The 27631-nt window shown below is 42.2% G+C and overlaps 2 protein-coding genes across 2 annotated transcripts; one reads left to right on the top strand and one right to left on the bottom strand.

Annotated features, from left to right (window-relative positions):
* Window positions 1-8446, top strand: dnajc18 (DnaJ (Hsp40) homolog, subfamily C, member 18). The gene is made up of 8 exons (XM_040033022.1): window positions 1-507; window positions 1320-1488; window positions 3376-3521; window positions 4015-4221; window positions 4452-4564; window positions 4838-4947; window positions 5065-5237; window positions 6515-8446. Exons 1-8 carry the CDS (start codon window positions 381-383, stop codon window positions 6637-6639), a joined length of 1170 nt encoding a protein of 389 aa, XP_039888956.1. The 5' UTR covers window positions 1-380; the 3' UTR covers window positions 6640-8446.
* Window positions 8180-27608, bottom strand: LOC120734292 (bromodomain-containing protein 8-like). The gene is made up of 20 exons (XM_040033018.1): window positions 27199-27608; window positions 26714-26810; window positions 26135-26204; window positions 25910-25959; window positions 25675-25797; window positions 25504-25584; window positions 25304-25368; window positions 23980-24122; window positions 20997-21179; window positions 20163-20253; window positions 19643-19792; window positions 19265-19428; window positions 18693-19140; window positions 18540-18583; window positions 18139-18407; window positions 17545-17637; window positions 17394-17462; window positions 17023-17305; window positions 10988-11032; window positions 8180-10845 (listed from the first exon to the last, which is right to left on the bottom strand). The coding sequence occupies exons 1-20, from the start codon at window positions 27215-27217 to the stop codon at window positions 10786-10788; spliced, it is 2547 nt and encodes an 848-aa protein (XP_039888952.1). The 5' UTR covers window positions 27218-27608; the 3' UTR covers window positions 8180-10785.
* Window positions 27609-27631: the final 23 nt, after the last annotated feature.

Raw genomic sequence — 27631 nt, 5'->3', positions numbered from 1 at the left:
CACGGTCTCGCCCCCGTCGCTTGTCCATCACTGGACGGAGAGATCCCTTTAATTTGATAAGGTGGCTCTTTAAACGCCAATAAAACAGAAAAACAGTCCATTTCAAGACTCTCAGCTTAAATGATGGCGAAGCTGCAGGCCTGTTTGCAGCCTCACAACCACCGCCACCGTCTGCTAATCGGGTAGAGAGAAGGACTTTGAGTGACTGCAGGATTGCGCCTTGCTAACGTTACGCAGCTGCTGTCTGTAACCAAAGCTAGTCGGCTATCTAACGTTAGCTGAAGCGGCTCCGCTTTGCCATATGATATTGACGCTCAGTGTACAGGGACAAACCTGGGCAGACAGCGACTTGCTCCGCTAAATAGCCCAATACCGCTGACATGGACAAAGAAGAAGCAGACCGGCTGATAGAGAAGGCCAAGCTGTGTTTACGGTCAGGACGGAAAGATCGGGCGTTGCAGCTGCTATATGAGGCGCAGAACATTTACCCCAGCACCCGGGCCAGAGGTAAAATTAGCTGACGCGCATACTGCAGTCATGGCCAGATTATTTGCTAACCTCGTCCCAGTACTTCACTTATTCCAACCAATAAACTGTAGTAAATATATATTTAGATGGATGGGTGGATGCACAGAACGGCTATTTTAGATTAGGACTCGCCACCTACCTTTGATATTTTTTATATATTGATATTTTTTATATATTGATGCATGCTGATTTGGGGCTTCAAACTATGGGGCAGCGTTGTGTTTAGAAAAAAAATCTGTGTGTGTATATATGTGTGTGTGTGTGTGTGTGTGTGTGTGTGTGTATATGTATATATGTATGTGTGTGTGTATATATATGTGTGTGTGTGTGTGTGTGTATGTATGTATGTATGTATGTGTGTGTGTGTATATATATATATATATATATATATATTATGCTGTCATAGATTACTTTAAGCTCATTGAACATAACGTGTACGACAGCCCATCTTGCAGCATTATGCACGATGCACAGGTAATGTCACCCTACTCACATACAGATGAAAGAAAAGACCAAGACCAACAAGGTAAGAAACACTGTAAATCAAACACTGTGACCTTCAAGTTCTCCAATTAAAACTCTGTGGCAGATTTTGAAGGGATTCCACTAACAGCACCTTCATTTTTAAAACATCAATTTCAGCCGGAAAGATGGCCTTCCTTCCCCCTGGAGTCTTAGAGATAAATTACCTTACATGTACCTCTTAATTACATGCGTCATCTTCTTTCTTCCCTTTTTTTCCCTTTATCTGGATTTTCAGCTGATTGTCAACTGTTGCTGCTGTTTTGTAGTGCTGATAGATGCCATACTGAGAAATGGAGGCGGTGCCGCTCCAGAAACAAACCACGTGCCCCCACCGACAGGATGGCGAGATGAGGACATTGGAACCAGTGAAACAAATAATGCAAGTGGTGACGAGAAGAAGAGCTACACCGAGGAGCAGCGCCAAGGGGTTCTCAGGTGACTGTTTACTATTTTAAACTTCTATATTCATTTCAATTGCCATCAATTGGTCTTATTTGCAAACGCACGTGAATTTAAGTAAATTGTTGCATTTCTGGTAAATAAAATCCTCCTTGGCTTACAACTCAGATTGTTTACCTGCAGGCAGGTGAAGTGTTCTCAAGTATGATTACTCAGTCAGAAAACAGAACATTTCCAATACCAAAAATCTTGTCCCTTTGCAGCGAGATCCTGCATATTTTCATTTTGAAATCTATAGAGATTCCTGGTAACAGAGCTCTTGTTTATACACTAGATTACCAAAAGTATTCATGCAGCTATTCACACCTATGGGCAATTTAGAATCACCAGTTAACCTAACCCCCCCTAACTGCATGTCTTTGGGCTTTGTGAGGAAGCCGGAATACTTGGAGAAAACCTACGCAAACATGGGGAGTACATGCAGACTTCGAGCAGAAAGGCCCCTGCCAGATGTTGGATTTAAACCCATGACTTTCTTACTGTGAAGCAACAGTCTAACCACTGTACCGCCATTCTGCCTGCCATAGGGTGAGAGGACTCAGTCACCCATTCCAATAATTGAATTCAGGTGTTCCAGTTACTTCCATTGCCATAAGTGTATAAAATCAAACACTCATGCATGAAGACCACTACTCAAAACATTTATGAAAAAATGTTTTTTTCTCGGTGAATCCCATCATGATACCATGATAGGATGCCACCTGTGCAACAACCCCAGCCATGAAATTTCCTCCTTACTAAATATTCAGCAGTCAGCTGTGTGACTATGAATGACAGCTAATCAGCCACAAAGTGGAAGGACACATAGGGACCATGTAACGTGAGGCGAAGAGTCCTCAAAGGTCTACAACTATTTTTTGAGTCGATCACTAAAGACATCCAAGCTTCTTGTGGCCTTGAGATTAGCTCAATAACAATGTGTGGAGAGCTTCATGGAATGAGTTTCCATGGAAACAGCTGCATCTAGGCATTACATCACCAAGCTCAATGCATAGCGTCAGATGCAGTGACATAATGCACGCTGCCATTGGACTCTAGAGCAGTGGAGATGCGTTCACTGGAGTGACAAATTGCACTTCTTCTTTTGGCAATCCAAAAGACAAGTCTGGGCTTGGGGATTGCCAGAAATCCTTAGTTTCACTGAAAGGAACTGTTAACACTTCAGTATTCCAACACATTCTGGAAAATTTCATGCTCCCAGCTTTGTGGGAACAGTTTGGGCAATGACCCCTTCCTGTTCCACCATGACTGTGCACCAGTGGACAAAGCAAGATCCATAAAGACGTGGATGAACAAGTTTGTTTTGGAAGAACTTGACTGGCTTGGACAGAGTGCTGGCCTCAACCCGTTAGAACACATCTGGGATGAATTAGAGTGAAGACTTTGAGCCAGGCCTTCTCGTCCAACATCAGTGTCTGACCTCACAAATGTGCTTCTAGAAGAATGGTCAAAAATTCCCTTAAACACTCATAAGCCTTGTGGAAAGCCTTCCCAGAAGAGTTGAAGATATTGCAAAGGGTGTGCCTACAACATATTAAGTTTTATGGATTAAGAATAGTTTTTCACTCTAGTTCATAAGCATGTGAAGGCAGAGAAGCAAATACTTTTGGCAATATAGTGTATTTTCCTTCTAAAACTCTATGGAGATTCCCAGTAACAGAGCTCTTAGTTATATGCTCCTCATCAAAGCTTAACCATGCACTATTGATTGGTGTCCATCCTACAAAACAATGCTTTGTTGGCAAAACATGCCACTTGACTAAGTATTATGTTTTACTCAAAGCGGAACAGAGATGCAGTAACAGGTCATAAGAAGCCTGGAGATATTTGATATGCATTCCAAATTTTTCTCCCCTTTTGTAGGATAAAGAATTGTAAGGACTTTTATGAGATTCTCGGTGTGTACAAAAGTGCCAGCGATGAAGATTTGAAGAAGGCCTACAGGAAGTTGGCCCTGAAATTTCACCCTGACAAGAACTTTGCTCCGGGAGCCACAGATGCTTTCAAAGGTACGAGCTTTGGCGATAAAAAAGCAAAACGAGCTTTTATTGCCCACTTCATTGTATTCTACCAAATGCAGAAATTTATGAAAGCTCACCAAAGTTAGAGGTTGTGGTCCGCTCAGCAGCTGAAACCTCGTGCAGGTAGTGTCTCATTTAAAATGGATTTTATCAGGGCTTTAAGTTTTTGCAGCTTTTAAATGTTTTTTTTGGTATTTCTTTAGGCAGTTTGTATTCATTTTTGACTGTGAGGTGCAGAGGGAGAGACATGAGACGCACTGCAGATATTGATCCAAAGATGAACATTAAAGTGAAATGTTTTTTTGTAGCTCTTTGCATGAGAATCAGCACCGATTTTGTTCACTATTAAGCCTCTATGGCCATTAGTACAGGAGCTGCTTATTTGCATCCGCTGCCTTGCTCTTTTCCCAGCTCTGTTGCTGCTTATGTTTTTTTGCTTTGGACTTCATGCATCGCAAATTTTTCCCCTCTCTCCCTACAGCAATAGGTAATGCATATGCAGTGCTGAGCAATCCAGAGAAGAGGCGGCAGTATGATCAGTATGGAGATCAGTCTGCAAGTATGAACGCACCCCAGCAATCCACCCACAGTCGGCACGGACACTACCGCAGCTTCCACAGGGACTTCGAGGCCGACATTTCCCCCGAGGAGCTCTTCAACATGTTCTTCGGAGGAAGGTTTCCCACAGGTATGACGGGAGGAAGGTAACTGAAAAGGTCACTATTCCAGGTGGCTTTTAGTGGGCAATTTGTAATGAATTTGCAATTTAAATATTTCCAATAGAGCTTCCAACAAATGAAAACACAGTGAGCAGCAGTATTAGTATTTATGGTTCATTTTGACCGCTATATTTTAGGTATATTACATGCTTTTTTTTATGTTTAAGTGCAGATTCCATAGCACTGTGTTTCTCTACAGGAAATATCCACGTGTACACCAACCAGGGAGCCACCTACTCTCAGTTTTATCAGCCTCGTCGTCGACGTGCTCATGAAAGGCGCGAGGAGGTGGTGGAGGAAAATCAGAGTCAGGTCAGTGACTCACTAAGCATGAGGAGAAATCCCTGTTAAACAGCCTCAATATTATGTTGTTGTCGTCTTTAATTCTTTGATTGTGAGTCTACAGAAAAGCACTGAAAGGTTCTGGAATTCCTTTTTAACATGACTGTATCCCTTAAGTGATTGTTTCTGCTCATATTCCAAAGACGTAGAAATACCACGCTGGCATGAGTGCGGCGTAATCATTGCAGCCTACATACAGTATTGCATGCTTTGTAAACTGCACTGATTTCTATCTTCCCACAGAACACCTTCACAGCTCTTCTGCAGCTCCTCCCCGTGTTGGTGCTAATCCTCATATCAGTGTTTACTCAGATGATGGCCACTAACCCACCCTACAGTCTCTTCTATAAGCCGTGAGTCTGTTCGACAACATATGGGTCTCACTACTGTGATTTTTAGCCATCCTAAGGGTTCTGACATGCTTGACGCTGTAAATCCACTGAATTAATTTGGTTTGGTTTTGGTTTCAGAGCCATGGGGCTAGTGGTGTCCAGGGAAACACAGCACATGGGTGTACCATACTATGTAGACAAGGGTTTTGAGAAGGAATACCGTGGTGCTGCACTGGAGGAGCTCGAGAAAACCATCGAGAACGACTATATTGAACACCTGCAGAGCAGCTGCTGGAAAGAAAAACAGCAAAGTAAGCAAGCAGGTTCTTTGTTTGGATGGGAAGTATAAACTGCTGGGCCAAAAAAAAATATTTATATTTAAATATTTAATTAAATATTTAATATGTAATTAAATATTTATATTTAAATATTTAATTAAATATTTAATATTTAATTAGATTGCCTTTAGCTTTGGTGATGGCCCACATTTGCTGTGGCATAAATTTTGATAAGCTTTTACAGTGTTAAGACATTTATTTCCATCCAGAGTTGCATTCATTTTTCCCCCCCAAAATCTTGGATTGATGATGGTAGAGTCGGACAACTATGTGGGCTTTCTTGAGCCATGCTTTCAAACCTTGAGCCTAACATTGGTATTACCATTTTGGAGTATACCTGTGCCATCAGGAAATGGGGGGGCGGGGAGTCCATTGATTGGGGATAAGTGGTTTTCTTAAGGCTACACAGCTAAATAATTAATTTATTTATTTCTCTATTATTGTAGGGTCTTAACTTACAATATAAAAGTGCCTTGAGGCAACTGTTGTTGTGATTTAAAACTATATAAATCAAATTGAAAATGGGACTAAATTTCCATATCTGTGATGATTCAACAGCTGCAGAGATTTTTACTGGTAGAGGATTGTACCTGCTTCCCAGAGTTTCAGCCACACTCCCATGATGTAGATAAAAGATTGACGTAGCTAATGCTAGCTAGCTTGGTGCATCTATAGACGGCGCGGATGCCTCGCAGAGACATCGGGTCCTGCTAATTAGTGCTGACATGTAAGATACATTTCACAGAGACAAAAACTAAGAGCAGGCTTAACCACATTCAAATCCATGTTGTTGGTTTTTTTTGTTGTTGTTGTTGTTGTTTTGTTTTTTGTTTTTTTTTGTCAGATGACTATTAAAATGATCCAACAGCAAAAACATGGTCAAGAGGGTTCAGGGCAGTGAATCAGATTAGCTTAGGTGATGCTGATCAGTCATACTTAGATGCTTGTGCCTGTACTTCCCTGTCACTAAAGCAGCCACACCCCTCAACATTCATAACTGAAAGCCTTTAGCAGGTGGTATAGAAATGAATCTCCCTTACAATTGTAATAAAGTAAGTTTTTGTAGCCAGCCTCAAGTGACCATTTGAGGAACTACAGTTTTTGGGGTTTTTTGGGGTCCTGCTCTCAATCTTTAGTAGTGTTTCTGACTGCAGGATGAAACCAACTGTTTCCATCTATTTCTCTGTTTATGGTAAGCTACATTATCAGTCTGCTGCAGCTTCATATTTGTCATTCTGTTTCCTTTGCAGAATCAGACTTGGCAAACCTCGGACAGCTGTACCGAGACGACCGCTTAAAGCAGAAGGCGGAGACAATGAGGCTGGAAAACTGTGAGAAACTGCATCGATTGGTTGGGCGTCAGAGAGGAAAATGAGGACTGTCGGAGAGGAGAAAGTGTTTCTTTACAGACTTTACAATAATGTATTTTACCTAAGTGTGTAATTTATCCAATCTGGCCACTTTGTGAAGAAATCTCTTTGGGTACAGCACAGCCAGTGGGAGATTATGCCGCTGGGAACGATGTGCCTTCTCTCCTCGTGTCGATGGTAGAAAGTGAAGTTGCATGTTAGCTGCCGGCCCTAGCTGTGGTGGTAGCGGTGACAGGTGCGCAGTCACTGTGGAAGCGTGAACGACGTCTCAGAGCCTTTAAACTTTCTTATAGAAATGGCATGACATAAGGGGGCTCCCTTTGGGGTTACAAAGGCAGTTGTATGTTCACACATACATGTTTTATCTGGTTGGGTTTTGTAGTTCACCTGTATTTATTTTGGATGTTTCTGTGTCCTTGCTCAAATTTTAGGTGTATTTATTTAGTAGATGATAGAAGAAACATCCATTTTTCTTTCCTGTTAGAAATGAAGTACAGTGTACTGTAGTCTTTTATTTTTAGTCTGCAACATTTTATTTATGATTGAAACATAGACAAATCACTCATTTGGACCTCGAGCAATAGGAGGCACAGTAATATTTTACAGAATATGCTGTTTTCTGTTTGTGCTGCCAAAAAAGGAGCTGCTTCCTACAGCAGAGCTTCAGGCTCCCTGCGTCAGCGCTTGCATAGGTGTTTATTGTGTTGGTCATTTAGAAATGGCATTTCAGCCGAAAGAAAAGGCAGTTCACAGTGTTTCTTGCTGTATATGGGGAATCTTCACTATAAGCAGTTTGTATGGTTTTATGAAGTTTAAATGGCTTGCAATACAGTTTTTTGTTTGCTTTCATAACTGCAAGCTCAGATGCTTCCAGAAAAATGGGTTTTCAGCTCAAATCTAGATATTTTATAAATCCAATACCCGTAATTTCTTCTGATCTTTTATAACAATAATGATAATTTAAAAATAAATGTAAAAAAAAAGAAAGAAAATGTTTCGAAAAACTTCATATATAAGAATTTAATGGCTATGATTAGACAGCCTAATCCGACAGTGGTAACTTCAGTCAGTAGTGGCTGGGAGTTTTTCAAAGAAACAAGCATGTCTCTTTGTGCTAGCAGTCGTAGTCCTCCGATTGCCTGCTGCCTCCCGGTGTCATTTTGTAAATAACGGAGACTGTTAAAGTCCTTGGAGACTTTGTTTTCCACAACTAACTTGTGGGTATGATCATTTTATCCAGACAGAAACCAAAATTGGGACTTTTACTTGCCATGTTCTGGTCAAATCACATCATCACTAAGGGGATTGTAACTTATGGAGCCCTTTTTTTTTCTTCATATATATATATATATATATATATATATATATATATATATATCCATCCGCTCACACAAACCCTATACAGACATTAATACTTGTTGCTGTGCACTAGGACTGCCAGACTGCCTTAGCTGTTGTCATACTTGTGAAATATTCAGGTTCACCTCAAGCACTTTTTAAGTTCATAGTGACTCCATATTGTTACTGTTGCATGCATCTTTGTGATTTTTTTTTTTTTTTTTTTTTAATTAGTTGCAAATTATTATTTTTGGCTAATACATCTTCATAACTGCTGAAATTATAAATGTAAACTGTCAGAATATATTCTGCTCCACACTGGAAGTCACAAACATGTAAATGACATTATATTTACTGTGATACACACGAGTCAGGGTTTGGTATTAATCAGTGCAGACATACCCCTTGAGTTAGAACTGCAAAGTTAAGCTTTCAGCCAAAAATACCACAAAATTAAAGAATAATCAGAAAATCTTCTTGGTTTCTGTCTGGTTTCTTTTTCACGGTGGCTCTTTGAATGCATCATTAGTTTGGTCACCTTGTTAAACTAGAAAATGATAGAGGGGAATAACGCATCCTAAATTTACCTCAAGCTCAGGTTAAGCTGCCATTTAAGAACCAGCTCTTAATTTCTAGCAAATAATCATGGATTTAAAAACTATATCACACAAAAAATATCAAACGGTGAGCTTCAGCTTCACTGTTTACTGGGTCTGAACCTAATTTGCGTTGTAGCCGTGATGCAAATTGTTCAAACTGGACTCAAAGTCTTCAGATGTTTTCACTTTTTTTCAAATTATTTCATTGTAATTTAACTTTGAATTGCTGTATTTTTTCTCCATCATTCTTCCCTCTAACCCTTATACAGAAGCATAAACAGTAAAAGGTCCCACAGTTCACTCCATATCAGGATTAAAAACCAAGCCAGTGGATTCAAAGAACTCTATAGTTTTTAGATAAAATTGTGGCGAGGCTTAAATAGTGACAAAAGTGTAGAACTGTTTCTCGAGCTGTCGCTAAGATTCTTCCTGGAGTTCGCCCCACAGCCAAACAGAGAAGCACAGCAAGAAGGGCCTTCATCCAGGTCGTGACCGAGCGCCCAATGGTCAACAGTTTCAGACGTAATCTTCACAGATGGGAAAGCCAGAGTGGCTTCAGTCCACTGACTGTCCTTGAGCGGCTGAGCCAGAACCCAGATGTGACGCTCATGACACTGGTAGAGAGAGCTAGAGATGGCAGTTATCCAATCTGATAAAGCCTGAAAGGATTTGCCTGGAAAAATGGAATAACCTGCCTTTATCCAGGTGTGCAAAGTCTGTAGACTTAGCAAAACAGATAAAAAGCTTTTAAAGCTATCAACAAAACCTCTGCAGAGCACTGAGTAAAAGATCTAAAGGCTTTTGAAAATCAAATACTTGTGATTTACTTTTAGACAAATTTTGGGGGGAAAAAAATCTGGCATGCTTTTTACTTGGTTATGGGTAATTTATTGTATATTGATGGGTTTTTGTTTTTTTTAATCTTGAAAATTAAAAAAAAGTGTGGAAAAAGTGACAGTCTTAAAATCTTCTCAAAGCACTGTAAACGCTTATCTAAGACAACTTGTTTGTTAAGCAGACCAAATGTACAAACTGAGAACGTCTCGTACTTTGAATTACATGAAAAACAAACATTTGTTTGCTTTTGCATATTTACAGGGAAGAGCGAGGACAGAGAGGCATCATGAGCTACTTAACCTGGAAATATCTTGGCTCGGGTTCTATAAAAGTTACAAGCTTTATTCATTGGGTCATTAATATTGAACATGATTGAAGAAAAGCAAGTGGGAACGCTGTGAAAAACGCTGCATCTCCTTCGGTGTGCACACAGGGTTTAGTATTAGAGTTCCTTAAAGCCAGTCCTGAAAAATACTAAAAGCTTCCAAAATCGATTACGGTGCATGAAACATTAGCCTCGCAACAAAAAAGGGGAATTTCACACTGACAAAAACAAAAACAAAAAAAAAAAGCCAACTGTTCTCACTGATTTGTGCGCACGTAGCTTGCATGAGAGTTTGTGATTGGCTCGAACAGTGACCGCTGTGATCGGTTTTGGGTTGGCACAGTGGAAACGTTTTGTGCAAATTCAAGTATAACATAACAGCTTTTTTTTTTTTTTTTTTTTTTTTACAGACTTTAAAGTAAACAACAGTTTAGAAATGTAACACTTAATCAAAAGCACTGAGTATGTAGTAGAATAAGCATGTAGGTACTGTTTCACCAAAGTGTCACATTGATAAAATAAATCCAACACAAACATTACAGTAAAAGGATATCAAAGTCTTAAAATTAGATCTTTAAAATCTGTTTTACACCTGCAGTGAAAACGCTTCTGTTTGAAATCAACTTGCCCCTCTGGCCAGACTTTTGGCCTTCTGGACGCTAATCTGGGGACCAACTTCAAGCCCAGTTAATTCAATATTCAGCCCAACTGTATAATAGGAGCATTTTTTAAAACCTCCCTACATCCCCATGAACTTCAGAGCAGGTTACGTCTGAGTGATGTGCAGCTATATCTATGAAAGGTCTGACATGGTCTTTCAGAATGCTCCCACTCTAATCTGGGATTATACTTTATGTAATCCACGACTGTATGGCTGTCTCAGAACAAATTAGCATCTCCACACTGCAGTCTATCCTTTTAATCTAGAGTGCAAGCAAAGGTTACACTGCACCATACGCAGAGCCACAATCTGTGCAACTGAGAGACAATGAGATCAGTCTTTTCACTTTATCTCAGGGACACCATACTGATACAATATCATACTGATGGTTTCATTTCTTCATTTTGAGGTCAGCTTCTATGGCACTACGGCGCCCTCTGGTGCCTCCATCCTGCAGTGGAAGTGGGGGAAAAAACATTTAGTCTGAGCTTTAAGAGACTAAATGAAGTATTTTAATAAAACCTTTGTTTGTTTGTCTTCTTTGTTTCAATATATGTAACTGCAGTTTTAAAGGTAGTAAGGAGGGTACTTACAAAAAGAGAAAGAAGGAAGGCAGGGGAAGACATGGACACAGTGTCCTGTAAGAGGAACATGACAGATAAGAGCTGCAACTCAGTAGTGTGCTGAAAATCTCAAACAGGAGCAAAATAATACAAAGAGAGAGACAACACAGTACATTCAGCTAGAGGAAAACTGGAGACAAGCTTTAAAAACACACATTAACTGCTATAACACTAGTACTACATTTACTATGTTTTGTTGCTGCCCTGCCATTACGTTACAGGACGATGCCACATGTTTAGCTCAGGATCTTTATATCATGTAAGCTACAGATATACAGAATACTGTTGTCAAGACACTTTTCAAGGTACTGCAGGACATTTTAGTCATCTCCTACCTTTCAGTGATTTAGAGGTTCCCATTAACATCAGTATGCTATGACCCATCATTATTTAACTCTTTAAACTTTCCTATCTTCAAATGGGTTATCTGTAATCAGAATATCTAAAGAAACAGAAAAAGACATTTTGCCAGACTAGATGACCGGGAGGAAAAATACTTTATTTCACCAAATACTTTGGGTGTAAGTAACATTGAAAGTCAATGTTAAAAATGAAAAAATATGTATTTTATATAGTATGGTCTGTAGCATAAGTGTTTTAAAATCATTATTAGTTTAGCGGTTCTTTATGCAGTGCTTTTGTCACGGAAACATCTTTTATAAATCAAACTAAAGCTGATTGAACAGTAGCTTCAATTCATTAGACCTAATATCGAGCAGTCTGCTTTCTTAGTAAACACTCATTGAATGCTTTGGATAAACTATAAGTACATGAAGGCTTCAGACAATAACTTGAGGTTACTCTATTCCGTAACCTCTGTTCTCTGATAACATGAGTGAGGTAAGATAAGCTCACCTCTTCCTCGCTTCATGCAAGGAGGCGTATCTGGTGAGACACCTCACTCATGTTATCAAAGATATGCAGACTCCCGTATTGTCAGATAAGCCCATCTGAACAACTGACTGCCAACTTAGGAGGTCTCGTGGGGTCATCTCTAGCCCACACTTAACACAGTGTGGGCTAGAGATGGTGCAGTGACATCCAACCTGTAAAACCTTGCAAACGTCAAAGGTGAAGCCCAGCTCGCTGCACATATCTCCTCTATAGAGACACTCCTAAAAAGGGCCCAAGAGGTTGCTGCGCTGGAATAAGCCAATTGGATTGCCTCAGCATCTAGGCACTCCTGTTCAGGGGAGAAGAAAGGAGGAGGGCAAAAAGCTTCCAGTTCCAATGGGGTGCATTGGAGATAAGGATTTTGGGGCACAAAGGCCGGATTTGGCCTGAGCGTGACTCTAGAGTTATCCCGCGTGAATCGGGTGCACTGTTTGTGTATTGACAGTGCATGAATATCGCTGATACGCTTCGCAGATGCGAGAGCCAGGAGCAATGCAGTCTTCAAAGACAGGATTTTTATTTCCACCTGGCTTAGTGGTCTCAAATGGTGGCTGTGAAACTGCCCCCAGCATCAGGGATAAATCCCATGTGGGGACGAGAGGTTTAGAAACCGGGTGGAGTCGTTGTGCCCCTGTCATAAAACAGCGGACTAGCGGGTGATGGCTCACTGGGCCATCCACGAAGCCCACATGGCAGGCTGAAATGGCTGCTAGATATACTTTAATTGTGGAAAAGGCCTTTCCTTTATCTAACAGTTCCTGGAGAAAGGAGAGAATTGTTGTCACAGAGCACTGAAAGTAGAGAGTGTGAGACTTTCCACACCACTCCTCAAATACCCTCCACTTGTTCTCATACAATGATCTTGTGGAGGGGGCTCTAGCATTCTGAATAGTGGCTATAACACCCTGGGCGAGTCCTCCCATACTCAGATTCAACCTCTCACAGGCCAAGCCCACAGGGTGAGGGTGAAAAAAAATCTCCCCCCTGGCCTGGGAGACTAGGTCTCGTCACAGAGGAGAGGCCAAGGTTCGCTCCACAAGAGGGGCATAATCTCCGCTAACCAATGGGACCTTATCCACCTTGGGGCGATCAATATTATTGTTAGCCCTCTCTCTCTCACTCTGGTTAAGAGTGGGAGAAATTAAGGCCAGTGGAGGGAACGCATAAAGCAGAACATGTGGCCAATTGTGAGCTAATGCATCTACCCCTAGCGGAGCCTCCTGGTCCCTCAGGGAGAAATACAGTGGACACTGAGCGTTCTCCCTCAAGGCAAACAGGTCGACCTGTGACTGGCCAAAGCGGGACCAGATATGGGTCACCACCTGTGGGTGCAGTGTCCAGTCCCCGTACTGCGGGTTTCCCCTGGACATTAAATCTGCTCCCAAGTTCAGAGCTCCTGGAATGTGAGCAGCTCTCAGTGACAACAGATTGATGCTGCTCCACATGATCAGTTTGCGAACCAGCATGTGCAAAGGACGGGACTGTAACCCGCCCTCTGTTGATGTACGCCACAACAGTGGTGTTGTCTGTTCTGATCAGAACATGGTGGTTTCTTAACAGTGGAAGGAAGTGTCTCAGTGCTAGAAATGCTGCTAGCAATTGTGGCCAGTTTATGTGAACACCCCTCTGTCGTGAGTCCCAGTTGCCGCTCACTGCTCTGCCTTCATGAGTGGCACACCAGCCCGTGAGACTCGCGTCCGTGGTCACCACCTTTCTGGCTGTGAAAGCCCCAGTGACACCCCCAAAGTGAGAAATGTGGGATTTCTCCAACAGTGGAGTGCTGCAGCGCAATCTGCTGTCACTCTGATATGGTGGTGGGTATGGTGCTTTCGATTCAGTCTCCGTGATGCAGCCCATTGCTCAAACTCCCTCATATGCAGTCTGCCTACTGGAATGACTGCCAGTGAAGACACCATTAATCCCAGCATCTGCAGGCATCTTCTGAATGGGAGATATCTTCCCACCTGAAAAATGCCGGCATGTCATAGCATTTTTTTGACTCTATTCACCGAGAGACACGCTCTGTGCGAGGTGGAGTTTAGAGCTATTCCTATGAAAGAGATGGCCTGAGCTGGCTGCAGGACACTCTTTTTATAGTTTATGGTGAAACCCAGAGCCATCAGGTGATCCACTGTCAACCTGGTGTGCTCTCTTCCCATTATTTCTGACTCTGATAGCTATAGCTCTATAGTCTATGTATGCTGCTATGCGGATGCCCCGCCTCTTCAGTGGGGCTATGGCCACCTCTGTGCATTTCACAAATACCCGAGGGCTCAGTGAGAGACCAAACGGCAGGACCTGGTACTGGTACATTCTGCCCTGAAACGCAAATCACAGAAAGTTTCTGTGAGGCGGGTAAATACGGATGTGAAAATATGCGTCCTTCAGGTCTATTGATGTAAACCAATCGCCTGGGCGCACTACATGCAGCAGAGTGGTGGTCGTCAACATCCTGAATTTGTATGACCTCAGATGCTGATTCAGAGCCCGTAGGTCCAGTATCGGTTGTGAGGGCATTATGTTTTTCAACATATCTGTTTGACTCAGCTGAACAGTGTCTCGTCGTCTCATTGTTGGAATGCGCTCTGTGGGTTCCAACTCGAGTCCCAAGCGCTGAAAGATGGCCGCAGAACACTTCTCTGAACGGGCTCCGAAACTGAGCCCTTAAGTGAACTTGGAGGCCGGGCTGGTCCCGCTCAGATCTCTGCGTGGGGGATGTTAGACAGTCCTTCTTCTTGCGGTCCCACTGCTTGGCTGGTGGTGGGGCACCCTGAGCAGCAGCAGGCGGGACATGTTTCCTGGGCCAGTGGGTCTTAGGGTTCTGCGATCCTAGGGGACCCTGGGCCGCGACCTGCGGGCCTGGGTGGCGAGGGATTTTAAACGTCGACACGCCGGGTGGACGGCTGGTGATCTGAGCAAACCTGCGGCAACTGGGTGGAGACGGGGGCGCAGCCTGGGTCTTCCTAGTAAGACACAGCTGCAGGGCCTCTCCCTCTTTCTTTTTCTCCTTGCACCGTCTTTGTATGGTGGCAACGGCAGTCCCGAAAAGGCCAGCGGGGTCGATGCTTTCATCCAGAATGTCACGTTTTTCTCTGTCCAAAAGCCCCAACAAGTTCAGCCATCTTGCATCATATGCCGCCGCTCCCTGCACGGGGTTGGGTGACGAAAATGGCTTTGCCCAGCAGCGTGTGACCTCGTCCACGCATTCGGGGAAAAGCGGCAGTACCTGCTTAGTAGTGCGCTTTGCTCTGGGGAGCCCTTTACCCTCGTATCGTGAGGTGGAGGTCTCCGTTGTCACGTTGGGCCATGGGACTGCCAGCTTTTCAGCTGCCCGTTTTTCAACGTCAAATAGCTCCATGACGCGGGACTGTGTGCCGGTGTTATCACAATCGGCCCCTTGAGTCGCAGAATTCTGACCAGAGGGGGCAAAGAAAACATCGTCATCCTCACCCGAGACGAGATGTTCCAACGGTCCCTCAGAGGATTTGCTGAGTAGCTCGTCATTAGCCTCAAGGGAATCAGACAACATAGCTTCACAGCTGACCTCGGCATCGTCCACCAGCGGGAGGATGATATCCATCTCGTCGCCCCAGCTGGCGCCTGGTGTGGCTGACTCAGTGTGCTCCATCAGTGCGCCAATTGGAGACAGCATTGGGGCCTTCTTCGACAGGCTAGCCTTTGACGAAGGCTTTTCAGAGTAAAGCGAGCACAGTGTATGCATGAACCCGGTGTGGAAATAGCCGCTTGGGCGTCTTGCAGCCCGGGGCACATCACAGAAGCGTCATGTGTATCTGAGCCTGAGATTTTGCAACCGCAGCGGCAAATTCTGAAGAAGTGAGAAGAGGAAATTGAATGACGGGTGACACTGTGTCACACCCTTTTATCCTGTCTTTAAATCTGACGTCAATAGCCGTGCCTGGGCCTAAACTCCGCTGCAGGTCCCTAAGTCAAACGATCACTCCAGCATTACTGAGAGTTGAAAAACTGTCTAAATTCTTTCATCTATTATAAAATGATTAGTATGGATACTCTACCAGGTGTAACAATTAAGTTTAACATCCAGGCATCCATGAAAACAGAATTTATGAAATTGAACGGAGTTAGAGGTTAGCAGGAAGTTAGCTTACTAGTTTCCATCTAAACATAACATACCATGTTCTGACTGAGGGATTTCTGAAACAAATTAAGATGTACAGCTCTGCTATCACTTCCGACATAAATGAAGACAGGAAAGTAAACAGCAGTGATGTTTGTAGGGTTACCGAAGTTTGGCTAGCTGGTATATAATGATGTGCTGCGTGATTGCTAGCGACACAGCTATGTTAACATAATATAAACAGTGAAGCTGGAGGATGTTACTGTTACTCATTAACAGGCAGGGCAGCATAGCTGGTGACTTTTTTCCATTCGATAAAAGTTAACATGAGGGTTCCTGAAGGTTAGGGGCAAATGCAGTTGCATGGCAGGATCCTGTAAAAGGACCAAACTTCAGTCAGGAGAAAAACTGAGATAATCCATCCACAATACAAGGTTAGTCATTAAAATACTACTGCATGGGCTGAGCTGTCGTTACATGTAAGGTTTTAAAAACTGAGCTTTAAAATGATTAGTGGTAATAAAAACCGAGAGAGGCCGACAGTGATCACTGACTGTTTTTAGGGGCTTGTTGAGATTAAACAGAACAAGATACAAAGCATTAAAACATGTTAAAAACACCGCAGCCTTATTAAACGCAGAGTAGTTTGGGCCTGGACGCAGGGTTCATCACGTCATCACTTAAAGACTGGATAGGGAGGAGGGTGGCCCCTCCCAGACGCAAGCGTCACGACTTCCAGCCAATGCTGGCTGGAGTAATGACATAGAGGCTTCTGAGGACAATGCTGAGAGAGCGTCGCCCATAGTGAGACACTGAAACGAATGTTTGAAGGAGAACAACCTGATTTTCATAGCATACGAAGCCAATGGCTACCTGAGAAGAACTGATTTAAAATCAAACGTCATGCTTTGGAAAATGGCCATCAAATAGTTTGGCATCACTTTCTTCTACCTTTGTTGTCTCACCCTTTTCTCTTCTTCTGTACTCTGCTTTTGTCAAAACTCTAGTGAAGCACCTTGTCAGTAGAGTCCTGTTTGCGCGTGCTCTCACGGCCTCTCAGGCTCTTGGCGCTGATACCAGATTCTGACGTCTCCATGATGAGCTGGGTAGCTAGAAACTGTTGGATCTGCTCCAGGACGTCACGCTGCATCTCCAGAGCCATGTGGTACACGTCGTGGTCCAGGCTGTTGTACATGACTGCGTTCTGAAACATCAGCATGATGTCCCTCTGGAACTCGGCGGTGGTCCGTATCAGACCGTTCTCGATGTTCTTCTTTATGGTTGCCAGGTCCATGGGCCTGGAGAACAAGAAGCGAAGACAGTTCTGTCTGAGATGTTTTTCCTCTAAAGCTCCAGTAAAGTGATACAAACATATTCTTTGCTTACCTGTGCACAATACTGTGGTATCCAGGCGCAATCTCTTCTGTTACTGGCTGAAGGAAGACATTTGCATACCTACAACAGGTTTACACGACGCGTTACAGAAAAATATCGGAGACTGTGCATTTAGTGTTAAAGTTATGAATCAGATTCTGACCTGTGATTGGCTGCTGCTCGCCACACAAGCATAATGGCTTTCTTCCAGATTTTGTGAGCCTGTAGAGCTTCCAGATCCTCACTGCACACAGAACTGCATGTTGAAGGTCAAAAAAGGAAGTTGTATGAATGCAGAAACTAATCTGCTGCAAAGTCAGTATTCTTACATCATCAGCACCATCTAGAGCAGGCATCTCAAACTCGTCACCCCTACTTGCAGCCTGTATATTGACTAATGTGTACACTTATGTCTGCATTTTTATTTTGTTAAATACAAACAAAGTTATAGCAGAAGTGTTGCCACGTGTCTGGTCAGAAAGAGAGTACCAATTTGTTTATTTGGTAGTTCAATGAAAGGCTTCAGTGAAAAAAAAATTCATTCGCATTTGCAGTTTTTTCTTGTTATACAATATTTGACATTTTAAAAAACAAACAAAACACCACATTTTCAGAAATATTTGTGGGTGTTATCTTGTTTGTTTTGTACTACTTGAACACTAAAGTGGTCCTCCAATGAGATGATAGTGCCAGCAGTGGCCCACAGCTCATTTAAGTTTGAGACCCCTGATCTAGAGTAGAAATGCATTTCACTTACAACTGCGAAGAAGCTGGGCTGCTGGGGATAGAGTCTGCAGTTGTGTGGAGCTGCAGTGAAGAGGAAGCCGTGTGGAGGCTGTATCCATCCTCACTCTCACTGGCTGCCGGTTCTAGCTCAGTTTCGCCGTCTGGCTCTGATAGGAATTCTTCCACCCCATCTCCCACTTCTTCTCCACACACCTCTGGCCCATTAACTTTGTTTTGCAGGTTAGTCCCCGAGGCCTTCTCTCCTCCCCCAATAGTTATTGCGTCCTCCCTCTTCGTCTCCTGCAAAAATGTATAAAGGCACAGACAGATTCAGACAAAACTGAAAGTGCCGGGTTACTGTGGAGCACACTGCAAATTTTAGTACAGCAATTACAAGCATCATGCTCGCTTTGTCCTCATACAGTGCTATACCTTTGGATGCCTTTCTGTCAGTGGGTTATCTTCTAATACCGAGTCTGTCAAGATAGTAGAAATGAATAATAAGGTTTGCAAAATGCATAGTCTGACGCAAACTGCATGTTACGTGGCAAGGCAGTACAAATGCTTAAGCATGGATGTTCGTACCTCCGTGGATTTTTTCAGGGATTTGCTGTGCCCACTTCTCACGTTCACATTTTCTGGATGACATTTGGGTTTTTGAGTGCACCGCCTCTCCGGTCTCTCTCACTGCTGCAGCCTGTGGAGGCGTTCCACTGCGGTAGTGCTCCAAAATCTTTGAGTCGCATCCAGATGAGGAAGAGGGAGGAATGCTCCTCAGTCCCACAGGAAATCCTGCAAGATGGTTATCTTGACTGTTGCAAAAAGAAGAGAGTGAAGCTTCCGTCCTCTCCTCCAAGCTACAGTGAAGAGATGAAGACTGTACAGCCCCAGTGGGCACTGTGGGATTGTGTGGCTCATGAGGCTGGAAAGGCCCAGAATCCCAGGCAGCAGACAGAGTGTGGCCATTTTCTTCACAAAGGGACAGAGCAGCCTCAACTGCAGCTGCATCCAAAGCATCAGCAGCTTCATCAGCCTACAAAAAGAAGCATACAACGAATACTCATATTGTAAAAAATAAATAAATAAATAAAAATCCAAACAGGTCTCATAAATTATTTAATGTAACCTAAACAGTAAGGTTTGTTGACTTTTAGAACCTTCTCTTCAATGATGGCGATGATGTCCCCCACTGTCTTCAGGTCCAGCTCATGACACAGTGACACAGTCACATCGTCCTCACTGAGCTCTGACACCTTATCTTCTACCATAGAGGAGACAGGCTGGCATCCAGGGGCCACAGATGGCACCATCACATTTACCTCTGCATGAATGCAACAACTGATTTACTATCTGTTTAATATTTCAACACCATGAATCTAAATTCTTATTTGGTATAGCATTATTACATCTTTGCTAGTTTAGAGCAGGTGGCCAAAAACAGATCTGATCAACAGGTCACAATTAAATCCTCTGTATACAATGCAAAGTTTGTGATATTAAGAATGTGAGGGTGTTGGATCAGAAAGTGGACAGACCTGCACTTGCTGAGATGTTTGATTGAGCAGGAACAGGAGTGGTGGCAGAGAGAGGAACACTGGAGGCAGAATCTACACTGACCATAAAACCTAATGGAGGGGAAAACTGGGCGGGGCCTGCTTCCAGGAGACGGGATAACATCGGGGCACCTGTCATGCAAGTATTCACGCACGCATTAACACATGAAGTGCAGAGCTCTGACAAAGCACCTCAGGCTATCAGATGGTCAGAGTATTAGCAAACATTTGCAGCAATGGCATCACCAGATAGCACCCATGCATTCAGAGTTCAAGAGTAAAACTAACAATTATAAAACATGTTCAATGAGCTAAAGATAAGAAGACCTATGGGACACTTTTTCCTGTGTCAAAGGGGGTTCTACTGAATGCTTTTTTTACTGGTATGGTAATCTGTTGCTTTGTGAAACATTTCTGTTTATCGAAATCCAAAAAGTAAGATTTGCTTTTGTAACAAGACATTTTAACAGAGATCAACAGTGATCAAACACAGCATCTGTACCTGCTGCCTGAGAGAGAGGCTGACAAGGTGGAGCCAGCTGCAAGTCATGTGCTCCTGACACATTACCTGTGGACACGTCACCATCTCCAATCTGAGATAAAGATGCATACACAAATCAAACACGTCTAAAACATGAAGCAGTGCTGTTTAATAATAAATCTGTTACTCATTAACAGGCAGGGCAGCATAGCTGGTGTTTTTTTTATCCCATCAGTGGTGTCTGATCAGTACTGGATTTTTAAGGCCAGTGCCAATAAAGAGAGAAGGCAAAATGGTTTCTTCTTCAAGTCCAGGATATGTGAAGTGAATTTTATATATACAGTGATTTTAAACAGAATCCAAATTTAAACGATAACAGAGAACTGTAAGGAGACAGAATGGATAGCCAAATTATTAGACACCCTCTAAAGCAGCGGTCCCCAACCCCCAGGCCTCAGACCGGTACCGGTCCGTGAGTCGTTTGGTACCGGGCCGCGAGAGTTGAGGCTCAGGTGTGAAATGTATAGTTTTCAGGGTTTTTAATTGGTTTTCAGCGTTATTTTGTTATCTTTCTTATCGTTTACTCGGTTTTTCTTGGTCTTTTCACGTGTGTTATGAATAAATTTTCTTTTTGTCGGTACTGGTACTAGTTTTATTTTGTTGTATTTATCCGCGACACCTTAAAGGCCGGTCCATGAAAATATTGTCGGGGATAAACCGGTCCGTGGCGCAAAAAAGGTTGGGGACCGCTGCTCTAAAGCACAGGAATTCTTTACGTGATCATATAAAGGTAGACTGCCCTGCAGTCTTGTACAAGTTAATTATTGGCATATATATTAAAGCCCTTCAACAAACCAATCTGGAATTTGTGGCCAATATACTGCCTTTCTTCAGTAACTCTGACAGGAGGGGAGATGGTGGTGGCGTGGCTTTCTGACACGGTAACTTCTTTTGGGTGGGGTCCTCTAGCAGGGACCCGTGGCTGTCATCATTACCAGAAGGCTCAGCAAATGTCATTAGCCTGGCTGTTCCAGAAGCCTAGAGACAGACAGAGGGAAACATGACATTTTATTAGGATTTACAGATGTAGTTGTTATCAGTTCTCTAATATGTTTTCTTTTTTGTCTCTGAAGGGAACGGTCAAAAGTATTAGACTGTTGTGGTGAAATAGATAGTTTAAATTTGTGACTATTTAGCGATTTTTCTTAATAGCACACTTTGTCACACTTTGTTTAAAAGGGATTTTAAAATTCTAGTATGATGATAAAATAGAGGGAATGTTTTGTAAATTAGCCAATTAAGTCACAATGACAAATCAAATGTCAATTAGGTGGTTAATGAGGAGAAATCGGTCCGTGGGGGAAAAAGACACATTTAGCAAGTTTGCAAAGTGTTAACTGGCAGGAGCTAACCTGGTGCTACAGTCGTGATTACTGTAGAAGACCTGGATGCTAAAACTACATCTACATTGGAAATGATTTGCTCCTCTTGCATCATTTTGAAGCTGACGGCTGGACGCCTGCAGACATTCCTAGATCCGGCTGCCTTGGTAACCCTCTAATCTACAGATATCGACAGGATTAATAGCCCACCAATGAAAATATATTAGTATTAGTAAATAAGTATTTCCCAATTGCTGTTACACCTGGAAAAGAGTTTTTAGGACTTTTTAAGAATAAAACACCCACGTTTTATTACATTACTTTACTTTAACACAGAAACAAAATGATTTCATAAAAACAGAAACTACCAGGGTTAAAATTATTAGCTCCCCTGATGCTGACGTAATATTGTGTATCCTTTTTGCTAGATAACAGCCTGCAGTCAACTGTTGTAGTTTTCAGCTAGTCTCGCATGCGTCTCCTGAGCAATCTCAGCCCAATTTTCTTTGGTGAATCTCTCAAGATCCTTCAGATTTGATGCTCTCCAGGCATGGACCTTGGTCTTCAGTTCACCCCACAGATTTCCAATAGGATTCAAGTCAGGGCTTCGACATGCCAGTTGTTCAGCATGTTCGCTTTGGTCTTCTGGAGGTAGTTCTTCAGAAGAATTGTTTTAGGTTGTGTTGGAAGGCAAAGCAACGAGCCAGACTCGGTTTTGTTGCTGGTGGAGGTTTTCTTTCATAATCTTCACATATCCTTCTTCCTTCATGATTCCTTCCACCTTGACAAGATTTTCAGCTCCAGATGCACTGAAGTCTCCCCACAGATGGTGTTCTTTGGCTTGTATGCTTCTCCCTTCTTTTTCCAAACATAAGCAACATCTCTGTGGCCAAAGAGCTCTACTTTCATCTCATCTGACCAAAGGAACGGGTTCTCCAGGTTGCCCTTAGCATACTTCAGTCTGGCCTGAAGGTGTCTCTTTTGCAGAAGTTTTCTTAGTCTGCAGCCTCACAGTCCATTCCTATGCAGGGTTCTGGTGGTCGTCTTCTTTGAGACTACAATTTCCAACTTCCAACTTTTTGCAGTTGTTCTAAGGTCTTTAGACATGTCACTGACTAGTTTTCTTTCCCTAGTCTTTGAAATCTTTCGCTTCTACCTCTGCTAGGCTTGTTCGGTACTGTGTTGCTCTATTTGAATTTCTTGATGATCCCTCTCATTTCAGTTCTCGACACTTGGAAAGGCTGTGATAACTTTGTATATACATCTGCTTTGGAAGCAACAACAATTCTTTTTCTCAAGTCTAAACTGTTTTGGGTTTTTTTTTGGCATGATGTTCTCTCCAGTAACAGCTCAAACCCTTGCTGAAGTTTTTATAGTGTGTGTTAATTAGAAGATAACGCTCAGTTTAAGTTGATTTTACAAACCTTTAGCACAAATCTGAAGCACATCAAAGTCTGTTACGCATCAGTGGTTTGCACTATGGCTCAATATGAAAGTTTAATAATACTGAATCTGGTAACTGTTGTGTTTTCTGAAATGATTTTGTTATTGTTTCTATATCATTGCTTCTATCTAACATTCACACACATTTATACTCCGATGGATGCACTGGAGAGCAACCTGGAGCGACCTGAAAACTTTGACAAAAACTTGAAATTTCATTAATGCTGCTATCACAGCTAATTACTGAAGCTTGAAAGAGCTTTTGTAATTTGCATTCTAACTAGCCATGTGTTCATTTTGGCTACGCTGTTGGTGCCTGGACTGCAGCTTTGGAACGATTGATTGAGCAGCCGCGCTAGCACTAACAGACAAGGTGCAATGCTAAGCTGATGGCCTCTGACATTTCCTGTGAAGGAAAAAGGTACTTGAATGTGGATTACATTCCTTCTATTAAGCATATTTGACACTTCCTGTCTGTGTCTGCCAAAGGGTCTGTTACTGCTGCAATGTTCAGGATGTTATAAACTAATTAAGGATAACACAAAGACACCTAAGCAGCCTGTCACTCAAGGCTATTGAATCTGAGCTCTCTGGAAGAAAACGACTTCAATCAATGGTATTAGTGATTAAGACAGAGCTTCAGTATTTAGCCATGTGTTCATTTTGGTATTTTTGTTAGTGCCCAGTTTTAAGATTTATTTTAGTCTGATGAAAGCTGCAATTTTTACAGACTTTATATGTGGAGAGTGAATTGAAAATAAAATAGAATACTAAAGTTTATTTGTAGTCTACAACCCAATCATGATCAAGTGATAATGCCAGGGGTAAAAATAATTTACCAATTATGTTTTTTCTTATTCCCCCTAAAAGAACATGACAGAAACAGAAAATATTTATAGAATCATTACACCATTATTAAATACTAATAAACACTTTTACATGTCTGAAAACGAGGCAGGATAAGTGAAATGTCAGGCATTGTCATAAGTAACTCTGAGTCTTCAGAGACTTACATTCTTTGTAGATGTAAGATCCAGTGTCAAGCACTCGAGTTGGTCACCTGGGGAGAACTCCTGGCTTGGGGAGCTACAGCCTGAGGGCGAATGCATGGTGACACTGGGTATCCGCTTGGGTGTGTTCTTTGCCACCTGTCTGGCTGAAAGAGGGACGGGCAGCATAGAGAGCCTTTTCTTGTGAGTCATACAGAAGCAAAGCTTTTCAAAACAATGCTCTCTACACGGGCTGTCCAATTGGCTCAACCTGAGTATGAAAAATGCTGACATCTCTTTTGACAGGTGATCACCTTGAAATGAAGGATATTTTCTTTGTTTATTCCCATGTTTTCTAGTGCCAACAGCAGTTTAAAGTTTCTGGTCAAACAGTTCCTGCAGAGTGCAGCACTTCTAAAATACCTAATCAAGTCTTGATGAGCTTTCTGTAAGACCATTCTTAACCCAGTTTAATTGTCAGACACATCTCAGTTTTTCATATTTTCCTTAAAAGAATCCAGACTTTCTTCTAATTTATAAAAGTTTTCTCGAGCAATATCATCAGTTTAATAAATTTCAAAGTTTTTCTTTGGACATCACCTGCTTTTTCTCTCATTTTCAGTACCTGACCAATTTTAGACAACTTTTACTTTGTTTGTTTGTTGACGCACTTAAAACTGACCAATAAATCATGAAAGCCAAATTATCCCCATTTCTTTAGTTTAAAAAACTCCAAATAAAATATACTTTTTTGTCATTTGCCTTTATTTGATAGTGGAGACAGACAGGGCCACAGGTCGGATTCGAAACACGGCCACTGCCTGCTGGCCGGCCGCCTGCTCACCCACGGAGCTAAGCTGGCAACCAGATAAGGCATAAAATTGTACTTTTGAACTAACCAGGGGAGCTGTTATGAAGAATAAAGGTGGTATTTCCAAGTATTGACTTTCAAGCTTGTTAGAAGTGCACAAACCGTATTTTTCCCATGTCTCTGCTGCATGTTTCAATAAATCACTGCACCTTTTTCCCATTTTCTTAGCAAAACATATAGAAATGAGGGTTGGCTCATGACTTTTGCACAGAAGTATATGTTACTTGTATCACAATGTCTGTTATATGAAGAATCTCTTCTGGTTTCAGTGGCACTAAGCACAAATATATCTAAGAAGTTACTTTTCATGTATATTACTAGCAGGCTGACTTAGCTACACAGAGTTATCTCAGTTTAATAATCATAATCTCATTGTTTTTTTATTTTCATTATTTATGGATGACCTGTGTAATTACTGAAATATAATTCTTTATGGATGTGTTCCTCAAAAAAGACCCCTGAAATTGAAAGAAATACCTTGATAAGCAGCATCTGTGTTTTTTCTTTTCATCTCTGCTTCCTCCTCCTCCAGTTTCTTCTTCCTAACAGATGCACAACAAAAGATCATTTCCTTTGTTGTTACAAAGAGAGTCCAATGAGTCCAATGTTTAAGGTTTGCAGGAGAAAAAGACGTGCATGACTGTACAAACAGGGTTGATAGATTTGTTGCTTCTTACAGCAGAATTTCCTCCCATAGCTCTTTCAGTTTGGAATCCAGATGTCCTGCTTGAATCAGTTCAGCCTCTCTCTTCAGCTTCCTATGAAAACAGCAGTATGTCAGCTCATCTCACTGACGCAGTTTGAGGTGTGTGTCTTTTTTAGACGAATAATGTGTTCATGCTGGTTACCTGTGCTTCTCCTGCGTTTCTTTTATCAGCTTCTTTAGTTCCTCGATCCTCTCAGCCGTCAGTCTGCGAACTATCACATCCTCCACTGTCTCCACCACCTCACCTTTCTCGCCGCGCTTCCGCCTGAAGGTAACAAAGGCATCAGCTCGTAACGCTGCATATCCTCTAGATGCATTCATCAAACGGGGTAAAGCTACACAAGCATGTTTGAAGTTGAAGTCACTTATGTGCTCACTTTGGGGCCTCTGTCGCTTCCAGGAGCTCTGAGTATTTGGAGGCACAGTGCTGTGAAGATCCAAAAGAGTATCAAGAACAACTTCACTCAAATAGAGTGCGTGAAACCTACTGCAGAGATCATGGATTAAGTTTTTAATGTTGTGAAAGCAGCCCTGCGATAGTCTGACAACCTGTACAGGGTGTTCTCTGCCTTTCACCCTGTGATAAGGTGCTTTGGTCATACCTTTTGAGAGAACCAGTCAGGTGGTCGCCCAGGTTCTGCAAATGGTTTTATGGCACGACTGACCGATACCCTGATGAAAAAAGCATAAGACATCCCAAGATAAATACAGTTCTAAAGATTATTAGACTTAAACAATGTTCTATTTATGCAATGGTTTATTATCTTTATATTTCAGGAACAAAATTATATTAAATCTATTTTTTTTTTTCATTTATAATTACTCTTTTATTTGTTACTTCATGCAAACCTGGTACTAAATTAAAGCCAGCCAGCACTGGGCTACATCATGTATGCCAGTGTAACAGATAAAGAACGACATGGCTAACCATGGTTAAGTCATCCTATTTGTACGTCACTATGTACTGTAACAGGAAAGCAGACCAGCAACCCTTTTAAGTACTCAGGCACAGGAATACTAACAGAACCACCCTAAGTGACAACATCTTATCTTAAAACCTAATCATAAGCGAAAGTTAGTTACATGTGTAACTAACAACATCTAATGTGCCAGATTATGACTCACACTATTGAGCACATAATACAGAATCGTTGAAACCAGCTGAAAGAGGCATGCATTACCAGTTCTGGTCCCCACTCTTCATGACAGATGTGGCCAAACACAGCTTCTCCCTCACTGACCATGGTTCTGTTGGTCCAATGACAAGCAGCTTGTGTTCTGCAGACGTGGACGAAACATAACATATACTTTATGCAGTATATTTTTAATACAGACTGTGTTCTGCTGGACGTCTCCGGCCTGGATCTTTTTTCTTCTTCTTCTTTTTTTTTTACCATTATGATCGAGCTAACCACCAGTACCGGCACTTTAAGCATGCAACTGCACACACAAAGATAGTGTCTTTGATATAACTGATAGCAAACGGCAGCCACCACCAGTGTAAATAGAGCCGTCAACTCGTGATGACAACCAATAATCCGTGCAGGCTGCCACGCAGGGAGCGAAGAGAAGTTAGAAGCGATAAGATCCAAGTACGACACACACAAACACACACACGCTAACGGGTAGCATGTCATGACATTTGCTATTTTCTAACGTTACTCACTTCCAGCCCCGTTTGCCATCTTCCTGTCATCCCAACATCCCGTACATCTTGGTAGATAGAAACCCGGCGATTAACAACGCTGGCGATATGCGAAGGCGATACTCATAGGCTAACATCAATGGATGTTAGGCTGGATGTGGAGGCTCTCAAGATTTTTCTCACTAGCTAGCACGCTGAATCACCGCTGTTGCCCGTTAGTCTCAGTCTGGTATGCCAAAGCTTTTGGTAATTTAAGGATTAACCAGCTTGCTAGAATGCAAAGACTGCGTCTGTAAAAGAGTCAAAAAACGGTCTAATTACGTTAGAAAGAGTTTATGCTACCAAGCGACAGGCAGCCAGACGAAGAAAAAATTTTAGCTTACTGTAGCCATAAACCTTATTTCTCATTCTAGCTAGCAGCGAAGTGTTCGTACACGCCCACCACAGTAATAAT

This window comes from Simochromis diagramma, unplaced genomic scaffold (genome assembly GCF_900408965.1).
Source record: "Simochromis diagramma unplaced genomic scaffold, fSimDia1.1 OVJJ01000216.1, whole genome shotgun sequence".
NCBI lineage: Eukaryota > Metazoa > Chordata > Actinopteri > Cichliformes > Cichlidae > Simochromis > Simochromis diagramma.
Note: the sequence above shows the minus strand (reverse complement) of the source record. Positions and strands in the feature narration are given on the sequence as shown.